A 15,626-nucleotide genomic window follows, 5' to 3' on the forward strand; every position below is an offset into this window, starting at 1 on the left:
ATGCTTGGATTCTTTTACAAGAGAAGAAACTTTGGATGGAAATGAAAAGCCGACGTGTTCGAAATGCAACGAAAGGAGGAAATGCACAAAGTCCTTATCAATCCACAAGTTTCCCTACATTTTAGTAATACATTTAAAAATATTCTCTCCAACGGAAAGTTGAGGCAAATTGAATGATGTCATCGAATTTCCTCTAGAAGGATTTGATATGGACAATTTTGCAGCAGAAAATGTGGCTTCTTGTTATAATCTATATGCACTTTCAAATCACAGTGGGACTACTAACAGAGGACATTATACAGCATACTGCAGACACTCGTATACTGGCGCGTGGCACAAATACAACGATTCACACGTGTCACCAATTTCACCAAAGTCGCTTGTGAGTGGAAAAGCATACGTCCTCTTTTATGTAAAGGATGGAACAAAATCGCACTTTTAAGATAACCGAGGAAAAGTTTCTTTGTGCAATTATTATTTATTTTTTGTTAATTTCGAATAAGTATTTTATTGATTTGATTAAATTATAATTTTATTAATATTTCAGATTTAGGTTCTAATTTTTATAAACTTGTCAGAAAAGATCTCGAAGTGACTGTAGAGCAGCCATATTTCTTTGTTGATGAGAAAAAAATATTTTACATCTGCTGAAATATAGCAGAAACCATTTTTTCGATGACTTTTTGAAATTTGATGAACATACAACGAACAAAAGTCATCTTGAACAACTTTACAACTTGGATAAGGAAGAGCAATATAGACTAACACCCAAACTTACTGAATCTCATTTATGTCCAACTACTCAACTTTCAAAGGATGAAGGTTAAATTAGCCAGTCAAGTTTTCAGTCATTCGGGCTACAGCGATGAATACCTATGCCAGTTTCAATCAGATATCATCAGCAGCAATAGGAACGGCTACATAAACTTAGAAATACTTGTGGAAATGCCAGAATCCCAACTCCTATTCAAATTACCAGAGCTTTTAAAAACACATTTACTCTTCAGTATTTTACACAGGCAGAAGGAACTAACTGTCGGAAATATACTAGTGAGATTCTATCTAGTATTACAGATGCAGACATAAAAATAGAATGAAAATTATTGTGGAAGTTCCAAAAAATCCCTATAAAACTTTGAGAGTATAGACAAATGATTAGAATTCTAGCCACTCTAGAAGGCAACAAACAGCTTGGGCTATGTTTGTGGATATCTTTTGAGAAAATATTCAAGAAAACATTCATGAGAAGTATGTACAAATTTTGCCACGGCGGCTAGTACGACACTGAATGAAACAAATGTATAGGTGTATAGTCATTGCAAGCCATATAGTAATACAGTAGCTAAACAGTTTGAAAGTTTATATATGCCTCCCGATTCATTTTTACAATGTACCATTCATATCATTTTAACAATTTATGTGCCACTGATTGTGATAATTTTCCTATGGATTATTTATTTTCTCTTTTCACAAGGGTTAGAATTTATTGTACTTTGAAATTTGCCAATAGAAATTTTCAAACAAATGTTAACAAAAATCAAAAACTCGTCATTCTAAAAAACCTTTAAAATATATTAGCATAAGTTTTTGACTCAAATTGTATAATCTTACTACATAAAATATAGGTACCTACGTTTATTTCACCACATTGTCTTATGTTTCATGGATTCCTAAACAGTTCACAATCATATGAGACATTTATTGGGAGCTCTTGGTAGCAATGATGAAGTCAGATCATGGTCACATATTTTTTGATCGAACCTCGTGCAGAGGTGCTCAACAGCTCTTAGCCGATACTCTCCTGCCCCGCCACATGCCAGCAAAAAATAAAATCTCGACCCGAAACATCAGAGAGACCGACGGGAGTGAATTTACTTCTGTTGACTTATGTACGGTGGCATTAGTGTAACTCTGACTCTTACATTCACATTATATATTTCAGAGCGAAGTGTGATTTTGTGATATAAATAAGAGGATTCTCTGGTAATCATGATTTTATGGAACAAAACATCAGCATGGAATAAGCTTCTCTTCTCCATATTCAACCAGCCAGCAGTAATTAGTTTATTTCAAATTCTCTCGTGTCTACGAACACAATAATATATAAATCTTAGGCAAGAGTTTTGAACATTTTGTACTTTCGAACACGACTTTTGAAATCTATTAGAGCCGTAAACGCAGTCGGGAAAATGAAATAAAAGACAATACCAACGATTCACTCATAGTTTTATACCCATCGTTAAAAAATGCCTGGCTCCGTATGATGTTTTCAGGGATAGATTATTCATTTATATGTTTTTCGAATCTAAAATTACAGTTCATCTCCACACTAAGGTTTTTTATGTGTGCTACAAAAACTAATTGGTCACTGTTAATAGTTATTTTGGTATCTTCCCGTTCTTTGTACCGAATAACATTATGTTAGATTTACTGAGATTTCTCTGAAGACAGCGGTTTGATGCTTTTTGTATGAAGTGAAGATCTTCATTGATAAGATTACAGGCCGTTTCCATATCCCCTGGATGAAAACTGTAATAAATCTAGGTAAGATTGGCATAGCAGTCTGCGGTGCTATATTCAAAATATTAAAAAATTGTTGAGGTATATGAAGATAACAGAAATGGTCCTAATATATAGTCTTGAGAAACACCGGTTTTGAGGTTTAGAGTTTCGAATTGACATTGTCAATCTACACTATCCGTCGATCCAATTATACTATCAATAATAATGTGAAGGAATGCTGCAGTACACCTATAACCTTTTCGAAAACCTGATCGAATTTCGGGTAGCAAATTGACGTAATTGAAGTTGAACTTCAATTGCCCTCTGTAAAATTTTTAAAGGGTTGGGAGTACATATATAGCGCGAAGATCTTTATATTCAGGTAGTTCAGACCTTTCAGGCAGTACCCGCACCACAACAATCTTCCAAATACCAGGAAAAACACTATACATCAAACAGAAATTGATTATGTGAGTTATCTATTCAATAATATTAGGACAGTAAATTTCAATTTGAAGTCAAGTTCAAGTTGTCATAGCCTTTCGCATCACTTTCATTTCGTGTTACTAATTGTTTCATACACGAACAAATCATTAACCTCAAAGAACTGAAATGAGTGTCTTGATATCAAACAATCATTTCTTCAAAATTCTACGAGCTTATTTGGAATTTTATTGCACAGAGTTAATAAAATAACCATCGATATCATTGATATTCTCAAGAGGATCAGAGAATTCATGACGATTTCGAGAAATAATATCATTTGCCTTCAGAACATTCCAGAATTACTTTTTAATAGTTGTGTTGATCTGGTGAATAAAATATGTTCTCTTTTCATTTTCCACTGCTCTGTTTACGTAATTTCCCAGTTCTTTTTAATAATGAAAATTATTTTCAAATTTTGTTCTACTATATCTTGCCATTGCTCTGTAATTGAGAAACATCATCTCCTTCAATGTTTCTGTCACCCATGGAGGTAACAATTGGAATATATGATCTATTAAATTCATTAAACAGTTACCAGATATGACGCATTCCCATCCACAGAGTGCTGGTCAAATATTCGAAAGAAAGATCAAGTTCAAAAATACTTTGATCAAATATTTTGAAATTTCTATAAGTGTACGTTGTGTGTACATTTTTCGTTTTTGAAAATTTGATTTTGCAATATACTATTTGATGATCAGATATCACATTTTTCTCAAAAGTACCACATTCGGACATATACATCTAATGAAGAAGCCGTGGTACATATAATTTCAGTTGGAAAGTCAACAATTTGCTTGAAACCGAAAGATTCCAAAATAGAATGAAATTTATCACTACTATCTAAAACCGCGGTGAGCAAGAGGCGGACCGCGGTCCGTTTACGAACCGCGAGAGGTTGACCCGCGGACCGCCCCAAATATTGTGTTATATACTAAGTACATATGAAAATTCATAGATGAGGTATACCTAAACTGACCATTTTTTTTAACTCAAAACGGGACGTCCATATACAGTCCATATACATATGAAGATCCTCATAGTATCACTCCACTCCATTTCAAATTTGATCGTTTTAGTGCAAGAGAGTTCAAGCTTATCAGCATTTGTAAAAGTTCATGTTTGGTAAAAGAAATATTGAAATTAATTCATATCTTCTAAACGGTAATAGATAGGTATAGGAAAATAGTACATGAATTTGTTGACAAAGTGATAATGAATCATAATATGATATTATATACGGGGTGTTCCATTTGAAAAATCAAAGAAGCCGCTACTTTATAGTAGACGCCGCTTCGTCTAAAATATTTTAGGCCTGTAGGTCATATTGACTTATGCATACTGTGGAATTTTCAGGTTGATCCGTTGAATAGTTTGCCAGAAACGGCTAATTAACACTCATCATGAAAAGCCCTGTATAACATACCTATGTATGTATGGTCCATGCAGTATGAACCATACTACATACTGTATCGACTCAATAAAGTACCTTTTATTAATAATAATAATAATAATTCGTCTTTATTATTTTCAATAATAGGTAATTAACAGTTTAATACAAAAATTTTCATTACAGGAAACTAAAAGGCGAAGTTCAGTTTATTTTCATCTGAGGTCGATAAAAATAACCTGTTCTTCCACTTAACCTCGACAGTGGTTAATGTGACAGTAATTATTAAATTATATGCAACAAATTAGTCGTATTGATATTTTTCGGAGAAACAAATTTGCTTCAATAAAGATGGTGAGGATTTTAAATAAGAGTGAAATTCTTGGCACGTTTTGTTTATATTGATCTTCGTTATCTATCAACATCGCCATTAGAACTGAAACCTGCAAGTGATTTTTTTCAGTCGTCCACAATTTATTTATTGAAGCCATTTTTTTTTAACTGGAGCATTTTTACCAGGTAGACATAAAATATATTCAATTGAAATTCATATTGCAGATTGTTGGTGCAAAAGTGTTTGAATACTTCTACCCAACGAGTTTCTGTGTGAACTTTTAAATTATTCCAGTCTGTAATGTTTTGTGCAGTAACGTAGTTTACAATTAATGAAAATTAGTCAAATACTCCTGTATCTTTAGTACTGTCAATATATCCCTTTTCAATCAATACATCCACTTTTCTTAAATCTGCCCAATAAAATATCTCCATTTCTCTAGTAAGAACGTTAGTCCATTCTTCCAAATATTCACGACTTGTTTTATAAAATTCTGTAGCTGTTTTTTTTCACAAAATCTTCATAAATATCATCTTTCAGTTCTATGATTAAATTAGGAACAGTAAATGGAAGAAACTGATTGGTTTCTTTCTGAATCAAATTCTGAATGAGTTGATTGATTACTTTTGCAGCGTCAATTGCCGATACAGTTTGACCTTCAACCTTCAAAACAGCTTGGCGAAAACTTGCTGACTGAGCGTGTAAAAAACAAAGCCATTATTCAGATGTAGGATATTCAAAAAAATCTTTTATTTATTTGGGACATTTTTCAATGCTCAAAAAAGAATTCTTCAACGGCTGGTACATTTTCAGAACTGTTTCTCCAAAGCAGGCATCAGCGCAAGCCAACGAGATTTGCTGTAGCAGAGCATTTGTTGATGTTCTATTCCAGCTTCAGCGCAAAATTCTTTTAGAGCTTCAACTCCAACCGTATAAGTATAAAAAAATGAATATATTTTTACGTTCGTAATCTAAAGGTAGGCCGTCTGCAGCATATTTTATAGCATTGTAAATTATATGGGCTCCACATCCGATACCTATCAAGGGTTTTTTAGAGATGATTTTAGAAAACGGGACTACACACATCGGAAAAGTCTAGGGATATTTTTATAACGTACTAAATATCATAAAAATAAATGCATGGGGTCGTTTAATTTCGATTAAATTGGTACACTCGACCACCCTGTAGATTTCTATGGGTTGAACAACGCCTGCAAAAACGGTAACTAATCTTTTATCAAGTTTTTTACAAACTGTAGGTTTTCGGCTAAAATGAATAATCTGAAATTGTCGAGTTTGTACATTCTATGCAGTTCTTGCTCAGCAATTGAACTGGAAATATTGTGCTTTAACATGGAACGCTATCACTTACCATTAGCTGAGATGAATAGAGCTGTAGGGCTACTTCAAGGTGGCATGCGACAAAATGATGTAGCTCTTCGTTTGGGGGTCTCCCAAAGTGTTATCAGTCGATTGTGGCGGCGTTTCCGTGAAACTGGCAGTCCAGCCGAACAACATCCAGGGCGAGGACGCGCTACAACTGCAGTTCAAAACCGATTTTTGGTCTTAACCGCAAGAAGACAACCGACAATCACAGCACCTGAGTTGGTTAACGTGTTGCAGCAGACGCACCAGGTAACCATTGGTCGTGATACTGTCAGAAATCGACTGCATGAAGCAGATCTCCACAACAGAAGGCCACTTAGATGTCCACCTTTGTCGATAGGCAATCGCGGTAGAAGATTAGAGTGGTATCAAGAACATCAAAACTGGGATGCAAATGATTGAGCCACGGTTTTGTTTACAGACAAATCCAGATTTGGAATTCATCCAGATTCTCGTCGAGTAAGACTGTGGAGACGACCTGGAAATAATGAACGTTTGAGACACGTCCAGGAAGTCCACACATACAGAGATGGTACAGTAATGCTATGGGGCGGAATCATGATCGGCGGCAGAACCGATCTCGTTTTTCCAAATCGCGCCCTCACAGCTCGACAGTACCTCGACACCATTCTTCTACCTATCGTCCGTCCGTTTACTGGTGCTGTTGGTGAAAACTTCCACCTAATGCACGATAATGCTCGTCCACATGTCGCGCGTCTAGTGACTGACTGGCTCACCAACGAAGGAGTTGATGTGTTACCATGGCCAGCACAATCACCGGACCTGAATCCCATCGAGCATGTGTGGGACATGCTTCACCAAAGAATTACTCCGCATATGGGGAACATTCACACAACGTTTCAATTGAGAGAGCTTTTAATCGCTGAATAGGCAAATGTACCTCAACAAGACATTGACAATCTCATTTTGTCGATGCACGATAGATGTAGGCCCGTAATAAACCAGCGTGGAGGCCATACTTTGTACTGATTCCAATTTTTTTTTGAATTATGATTTTTTTTCGGGGTGCCAAAGAAGAGTCATATTTTTTTTAGTTTTGTTTATATGCGCACTCAGTATTTTTGACCATTTAATAAATTTTGTTGTAAGTTACATTCGTTTAAAAATCACCCGTCAACTTTTTTTTTCCCTAAAGCGATATAAAAAAAAATTATTGCCATTTTTAAAAATATCCCTTGACTTTTCCGATGTGTGTATTTTACGTCCCAGATTATTATTTGGGGACAACGGGACAGAATCGAATAAAGGGACAGTCCCGTTCGACCCGGAAGTCTGGTCACTTTCAGTATACCATACCGTCATCAATAAAAATAACACAAATGAAATATAACTTAGTACGTATTCTATTTTTTTAAGTTCCTAGTTAACCTATTTTACCTATACTACTGATAAGTTTCCTATCTAGCCTGTGTGTGTGCGAATCAGACTGATGCGATATTAATATTTCCAAATATCTGTTATGCACACTAAACATCCATAGATTGAAATTCAAACCATTTTTTCGGAAATATGTGCGGGAGCATTCCACAGCGTACTTACCTTATTTCAGCGTGCTTGCTCCTGTTTTGTTTTGTTGAAACAAGCACAAGCACGTATCGAAATCGATAGCGGGGGAGTGGAAAAGCACTGAAAGCAGACTGCCAGTCATCAGTCGTAGCACAAACAACGAAGTAACCGGACATTTTTTGTTTTATGATTTCTGTCGTTTTTTTTTCGTTTGATAAAAATCTTTCTGTACCTAAAAAACGAAACAGTCGACAGTGAAAATAGAAGGTTTTTGGCAGAATGGATTGATAGATAGACCTGATGGCCTGATAGAATGGCCTGATAGACCTCAAGCGGTTCCAGTGTGCCTTAATTGCAATAAACCTGTCGCTATTGTTAAAAATGGAAATTTGAAGCGACACTACGAAACACAAAACTTTCCTCTTGGCAGTAAGGCTCGTAAAAAAATCAGACATATCTCAATTCTTTCGAAAAGGGTACACAATTACTAGTTCGTTGAATGAGCGACCAAGAAAAATCCACAGAAGCAGCGTTATGTGTGTGCTGAAGGCTTAATAAACACCAGAAATCATTTTCAGATTCTGAGATAGTGAAGGAATGTATGTTGGCAGTAGTTACGTCACTTTTTGAAGAAGAAAAGATGTTGTCTCTGCAATTCCATTGTTAGCGAGAAGTAATACACGAAGAACTGAAATTTTATCTGCGGACATTGAAAACACTCTTCTTGAACTTCTGCAAAAGGCACCTTGCTACGCCATATCAATTGATGAATCATGTGACATTGTTGATCATGAACAAATGTCAATTTTCGTAAGATTGTTTGACATTGAGTGTCAGATTTTTAGGGAAGAGTTGCTAGCAATATTGCCGTTGAAAGGGAACACTCGAGGAGAAGACTTATCCAAGGCCATTGATAATTTTATTACGGAATATAACATCAGTTATGATATAATGGTTTCGCTTTCAACTGACAGGGCCCCAGCATTGATTTGCAAAGAAAAAGGTGTAGTAAAGAGAATCAGAGATAAAAATTCAGGTCTAATATCGTATCAGTGCATAATTCACCAGGCAGCCCTTTGCGGATACGCAGGGAGCCAGAAAGCACTTTGAGTTTATAAAAAACGAGCGCAATATGCTGGTTGTGGCTTTTCTAAAAGATATTTTAAAATATTTGAATGCGCTCAATACAGAGTTACAAGGAAATGGAAAATTAATATGTGATCTGATACAAAGCGTGTATGCTTTTCGATGTAACCTGGATATCTTTGAAAAAGATATCGATAAACAAGAATTTATTCATTTTTCGACAATTCTTGAATTCAAAAAGAGAACCTCCGAAGAAAACATTGCAGAGCATGTAAATTCCTGGCCGATCTTAAGAACGAATTTGCTACAAGATCCCAAGACTTTGCAGGGATAGTCAAGCTATCTCCGTTTCTTAAATCTCCATTTGAAATTGATGCAGCGGCAAAATGGACAGATATGGCTGCCAAGTTGTTTAATTTGTCAAAGCCATCACTTCAAATGGAGATAACTGATTTGCAAGAAGATTTTTGGGTCAAACATGTCAAACTTGTCCCAGAAAAATATGAAAATTGTAAAAGACTATCTATCAATTTGGCCACTATGTTTGGTTCGACATACATATGTGAAACATCTTTCTCAAAGATGAATTTCTTGAAAAAAAATCGTTCGAGATTGACAGACGCTCACCTAGAAGACACTTCGAATATACTGTTCCTATCGAGAACCAAACTATAAAAAACTGGGTCAAGACCGTCGGTGTAGTTTCTCACATTAATAAGAGGTCTTGTATTTCTTTCACAATTCAGAATGTGATTTGAAACCAAAATAATATGTAGCACTTTATTATTAGTATTTGTTTTTTTTTTTTCTGGACCCCTTTAAAAGTTTCCCACAGTATCCGGATCCCACCTAAAACTACTTGCCGGCCCCTGATCTAAAAGGTTGATATCGATATCTCCCATACAAATAATATCATCGACACAGAGCCAAATATAATTCAAATTGTGCTCCAATTCTTCTGATAACAATTGAACATTATGCAGTCATAATTTTTTCTAGTCGAAACCAATTTTATACTCATAAAACAAATAATTTTTGAATGTTTTTTTAAATTACTTCATTCAGTAGTGTAACATTACAATCCACCTTTCTTAAGTATTTCAAGTAATTTTTTATATACTTAAATCAAAAATTTCAAATCATGAAAATGATTTTATTATTTATCGATCACGCAATTAATTGACGCTCCGGAGCGACTTCATTGATTCCAGTGGCGCATTTGCTTTTTCAGCTGCAGGAGAACCCGGAAAAACCTACAGCACCACATCATCTGAAGATGTTGATCTGCCAATGTCCTGTCTCTCATGAAACGAAATGTAGGGTGTTTCCAGAGGCTTCAATAAATTCAGTGCCAGAACACTTGGTGACACAAATATTTCTGAAAACTCGTGTCATATTCAGAACACAAAAAGTAGATTAGGTTAAAAGTGAGGACCTTCCATTGTAACCCACTGTGGCTTACAACTATTCAAACTCAACCAAAGTCCAGCTTTCTCAAAATGTCGATTGGCTTTTTTGGTATGTGATCTGTTAGGTCAGATGACACAAGGGAAATTCTGCCAAACTCAGAAAACCTAAAGTATGTGTTCTGCTGTTTTTTCAATTTCCAAACAGTGAATACACGCAGTGTCTTCTGACAGATCAATACTCTCGGTAAGATTATTCAGACGATAGTCTGTGAGTAGTAAATGCCTTTTAATGTACAAATCCTGGAAAATTCTGCCAGAAGTCTAAAATTATATTCGCAGTCCAGGTAAAGTGTCTGAAAGCAAAGAAGAACATCGTCTCGTCAAAGGAAGCCAAAAAAACCAGCAGGCAACTCAGAGACGGCAGGTGTCCTCACCTCATCATCTGAGCCTACACATCCCTCGATTCCGGGAGAGGAGGGTGGAGGTGTCCTTAAAGACCCCCCATCTCCTCCCTCCTAGGGTCGAGGCTAAGTTTGCGGCAACACTTGTTAAATTGAAGGCAAACTTACAACATGCCAAGGCCGCCTCATACGTCCTTGGTGAAAACTTCAAGGAAGAATCAATCAACCTTGCCTTCCTGCAGGAACCATGGACAGAAAATACAGGCCGAGTAAGCGGACTGAGCAATATTCCTGGTGAGGTGATAGCGTGCCCTGGGGTGAAACCTAGAGCTTGCTTGGTCATCAGGAAAGGTATTAACTATGTTTTTGCTTACAGGCTTCTGCACCCAAGACGTGGTAGCCATCCAAATTTCCCTATCGGGCAAGAAGGGTAAGACGAATATTATCGCCTGCTCCGCCTACTTTCCGGGAGATTCGGATACTGTACCTCCTCTAGCTGTGAGACGACTTATCGACTACAGCAAAAGTCACAAACTACAAATAATATTAATGGGATGTGATGCCAATTCACACAATACAGCGTGGGGCAGCACGAATATAAACCGTAGAGGTGAGTTACTCTTTGATTATATACTAGGGAAAGGGCTGTTCGTAATTAATGAGGGCTCGGAACCAACTTTTGTCACTAGTAGTAGGCAAGAGGTATTAGACTTAACCATCAGCCCATATAATCTGAGCAACAAGATACACCATTGGTCAGACCATAGATATATTCTTTTCAATATTGAAACAGGTCTAAGACCAGTAGTGGAATATCGTGACTCAAAATCCACTGATTGGAATGGGTATAAAAACCCCCTCCAATCTTTGAGGACGGATTCATTACTATTTCCAGTTGTAATGATATGGATACAGTAGCGACGCAATTTCGCGAAGCAGTGATCTCATTTTATCATGAGAACTGTCCACTGAGGGTTAAAAAGGAGGAACAAAAGCCTAGAAAATAAAAGAAAAGAAGTTCGACGTTTATTCAATCGAGCTAAAGAGTCAGGTAACTGGAAGCTTTATAAAACTACTCTAACGTTATACAACAAAGATATCAGAAAGGCAAAACGGGAGTCTCGGAGAAAGTTCTGTGAGAGTATCTCTGATTGACCTCGCAGCATAAGAATTCATAGGATTTTCCCTAGAGAGCCGACTACTGAAACTGGGTCGCTTAAACGACCCGATGGAACATTTACGATCTCTAGTAAAGAAACGTTAGAGCTTTTGATAGAAAACCACTTTCCTGGAAATCTGACTCTTGATAAAAACAAACCTCCCATCTCCAAGGGCGCTGAACGCCCAAAAAGAAACGATTGGGACGTCGCAAAGAAGGTTATCACAGCACCGGCAGTTGAATGGGCTATCAAGTCTTTTCAGCCCTTCGAATCTCCCGGAAAGGACGGTATATTTCCAGCTCTTTTTCAGAACGGAATGTAAATAATTTTACCTATTCTCACAAAATTGTATAGAGCTAGTCTGGCGTGGAACTACATACCACCCACTTAGTTGGCAGCAAGGGTGGTATATATACCTGAAGTGGGTCGGAGAGACCCACACCCTAATTCGGTACGACCAATCAGCCTTACATCCTTCCTGCTGAAAGGACTTGAGAGAATACTGGATGGACATATCAGTAGGGTAGCATTATATACATCCCCCTGAATAACCACCAGTATGCTTATCAAACCGGCAAATCGACAGATTTAGCATTAAACAACCTCGTTGAGAAAATCTCCCAATCCCTTGACAACAAGGAGATTGTGGTTGCTGTATTTCTTGATATTAAAGGAGCATTTGACAATGCACTTCCTAAATCTATAGGATTGTCCCTGGCTAGGAAGGGTATAGAACCGACCATAACTGGCTGAATCTATGCCACACAGAACTGCAACTACGACTTTTCGAGACGAGGCCATCAGGTTCAGGGTCACCAGAGCTTCCCTCAAGGTGGGGTACCATCCCCCTTCTGTGGTCGCTCCTGATGGATAATCTGCTTGACGCCGTTGATGGAAAAAAGTTGATCTGCAAGCTTATGCAGATGACCTTGTCCTCCTGGCAAGGTCCACGTCGGGAAGGGTAGCTTGTAATATCCTCCAAAGCACGTTGGACGTTGTTCACAGTTGGTGCCTGAGGGAGCAGATGTCTGTCAACCCCAGCAAAACCCCAATTTCCCTCAATGATGAGGTCATTCCATTCAGAACGGAGGTGAAATATCTTGGCATTGTCCTTGATAAAAGACTCACCTGGAACGCTCATTCGGAAAAAGTTTCACACAAAGCCAGACTGTCTCTATGGACATGTCGAAGGATTTGTGGTAAACCTTGGGGCTTAGGTCTCAAACAAATCCATTGGATTTATGTCATGATTGTCATACCAATAATAACTTATGGTGCAGTTGCTTGGTGGCCGAAGGCTTTACAGAAAACGGCCCAAGCGAAGCTCTCTAGCTTACAGAGACAGGCTTGTCTGGGTACCACTGGTGCCATCAGTACCACACCGTCAGCGGCCATGGAGATCCTTCTAGATCTACCTCCTCTCCAAGTTTTTCTGGAGATAGAGGTTAGATGGGCTGCATACAGCCCATCTAGCACATTGCCAATTGCACAAATCAATTGAATGTAGAGTACAACACACAACAGATTGAATAAATCCAACCTCACACACAAGTCAATAAAAATATTCTCGAACAATCAAGCGGCGTTGGAAGGTCTTGGCTCCTACCAAACAACGTCTAAAGTGGTAGCAAACTGCCAAAAACGACTCTCCTCGATAGGAAGACTTAACAGATTGTCTCTGGTCTGGATTCCTGGCCATACTGGCCTGGAAGGCAATGAAGCTGCTGACTCTCTCACAAAGGAGGGTGCTGCAAGCGGCTTCATCGGACCAGATCCTGTCATTGGCATCGCTTTGGGCCTTGCCAAACAAACACTGAACACCTGGATGACAAGACGATTTATGGACTTCTGGCAAAGTTTTCCAGGATTGGCTCACTCCAAGGCGTTTATTCACCCTTCGAATCTTGATACCAAACAGTTGTTGGACTACAGTAGGGATGAACTACGATGTCTAACAGGCCTTCTTACAGGTCACTGTCATTTGAAACATCATATGCAGAGACTTGGACTGTCGGAAGACAGTGTTTGTTGCCTCTCTCTGGAAAATGATGAAACGGTAGAGCATATACTTTGTGCTTGCCCCGCTGGGGACCGAATCAGGTTCTTAGAGTTCGGCAGATCCGTACTCTCACCATCTGATCTGAAAGACCACTCACCATACAAACTAATCGGCTTCCTTAAGAAGCTGGTTTATTTAGCCGAGTGTGAATAGGTGTGAGCCACAATAAATCCTTGTGGGTTGCGGTGGAGGGTCGAATAGACCCACTCACTTTAGACCTACCTACTTACCTACCTCTAAAATGAATCTCTGGAGTTTTTGTGTTGCGAGGTATATCGGAAATACTCTCAAGCGAAACTTTCTCGAGGATTCCCGTTTGGCCATTCTGATTTTTTGTGTTAGTCGTTAGAATAGTTTCATAAAGCACCCAGGTACCTGACTCTTTTGCTCGAATGAATGAAAGTCGAAATTCTTTTCTTTATGAAAAAGTCAGTTTTCACCTAAATATATGATGATTTAAGAGAAAAAATCATAAACATGAAGACCGGTTTTCCCAACGTTCCTAGAAAACTTTTAGGTTATATGGATAAATGGTTCATTCAAAAAATATATATCTTTGTATTTCCTACAACTTTTTTGTTTATTTTTTTCAATGAGAGGTCTAACTTCATTGAAAATTTTGAAAACTATTTTATACCTCTAAAATTTCATTTCGCATCGACTTTAATTTATCTTTCCTAATGGGAATACTATCCTTTTGCCTTTTTGTGCTGTTAATATTTGTTTCCTTCTCAAAAATCATTTGTATTCTCCTACAGTGAAACAAATTTTAAAATTTGTGGTTATAGTTTTCACTTACCAGCTTTTCATTATCAACTTCCAAGGCCTCAAACGTAAAAGCTCCCAAAACACAGTAGGATACAACCATAGACACCAAAGTTATGTGGGAAAAAAGGCATGTCACAGTTTTGTACGAATAATGCAAAAACCGCGAACAGGCACTAGGATTTTCATATCCTAATACTTCAGATGATCGGTAACTAGACATAGCAAGAATCAAGTTTTTGACCGCAACTGATACACATAAGAAATTTAAAATTCAGAATTGAGCGCACTTAAAAAAATACGAAATGTTTACCGTCTTGTTATGCAAAGTCAGCAACTGCTCTATTTTTAAATTCCGATTTCTCTATCAGAGCTTCGCGGTATTCTAAAATACCAAAATAACTTTCTCGAGTGGTTTACTTGTGTTTGCAGTTTTATTCTTTCCTCGACGAAATTATGTAATTAAACTGATTATTATTGGAGAATATTTGTTTTCCATTTTAACTTGATGGGCCATCATCTTAGACGTTTATGGTTCAATAAAATCCGATGATTTTGTTGTGTCAGAGGTCGAAATAATGTCAGAAGAATAATGTTTTCAAAAAAAGTTTTGGCTTTCTACTTCTCTAATCTTATGTATAGAAAATACGGGAAACTTCCAGAAGAAAGAAAAAGCAAACAATTTCAAAATTAATTCTTTACAAAGATATGTAGATCATGCATAGAAATTTCTTTCAGATACAAACTGGAAAAAAACCTCTCGAAACAACTTTTTCATGTAACATTCAATTACACGAAAGAAAGAGTACTGCTGAAACCAATACTTTTATATGTACGTTGGATTATATAAAAACAGTTTTTCCTAATCAGTTTGGACTCCAAACATTCGTCTCTGAATTAAATCATATATCAGTACCAGGAACGCTACTCAATGTAGCATACGAAAAACATGAAATGTAACTTACATGGAACAGTGTCATCCTCAATACCTGACACCGATTTATCGAAATAACGAACTCTGGATAACATTACAAGATTATGCATTCAATATGCCTTCATGTCAAGGATGAGGATTATTTAGTAATGTCACGGATGAGTTAAATTTACTAACGTCACGATGT

The 15,626-nt window shown here is 37.3% G+C and overlaps 1 protein-coding gene across 2 annotated transcripts in view; it reads right to left on the minus strand.

Moving 5' to 3' along the window:
• The window catches only part of galene (potassium two pore domain channel subfamily K member galene), a 144,843-nt gene extending 129,961 nt beyond the window's left edge, over nt 1-14,882 (minus strand). The window contains exon 1 of one of the 2 annotated variants that reach the window (XM_074183690.1): nt 14,540-14,882. In XM_074183690.1, coding sequence (XP_074039791.1) covers nt 14,540-14,728 — 189 coding nt within the window. In that variant the 5' untranslated portion in view covers nt 14,729-14,882. The remainder of the gene's footprint in view (nt 1-14,539) is intronic. The other variant, XM_074183689.1, reaches the window with a different exon arrangement.
• Nucleotides 14,883-15,626: the final 744 nt, after the last annotated feature.

This window comes from Leptinotarsa decemlineata, unplaced genomic scaffold, assembly GCF_025532065.1.
Source record: "Leptinotarsa decemlineata unplaced genomic scaffold, Ldec_3_MD MMD2_tig00026340_RagTag_RagTag, whole genome shotgun sequence".
NCBI classification, from domain to species: domain Eukaryota; kingdom Metazoa; phylum Arthropoda; class Insecta; order Coleoptera; family Chrysomelidae; genus Leptinotarsa; species Leptinotarsa decemlineata.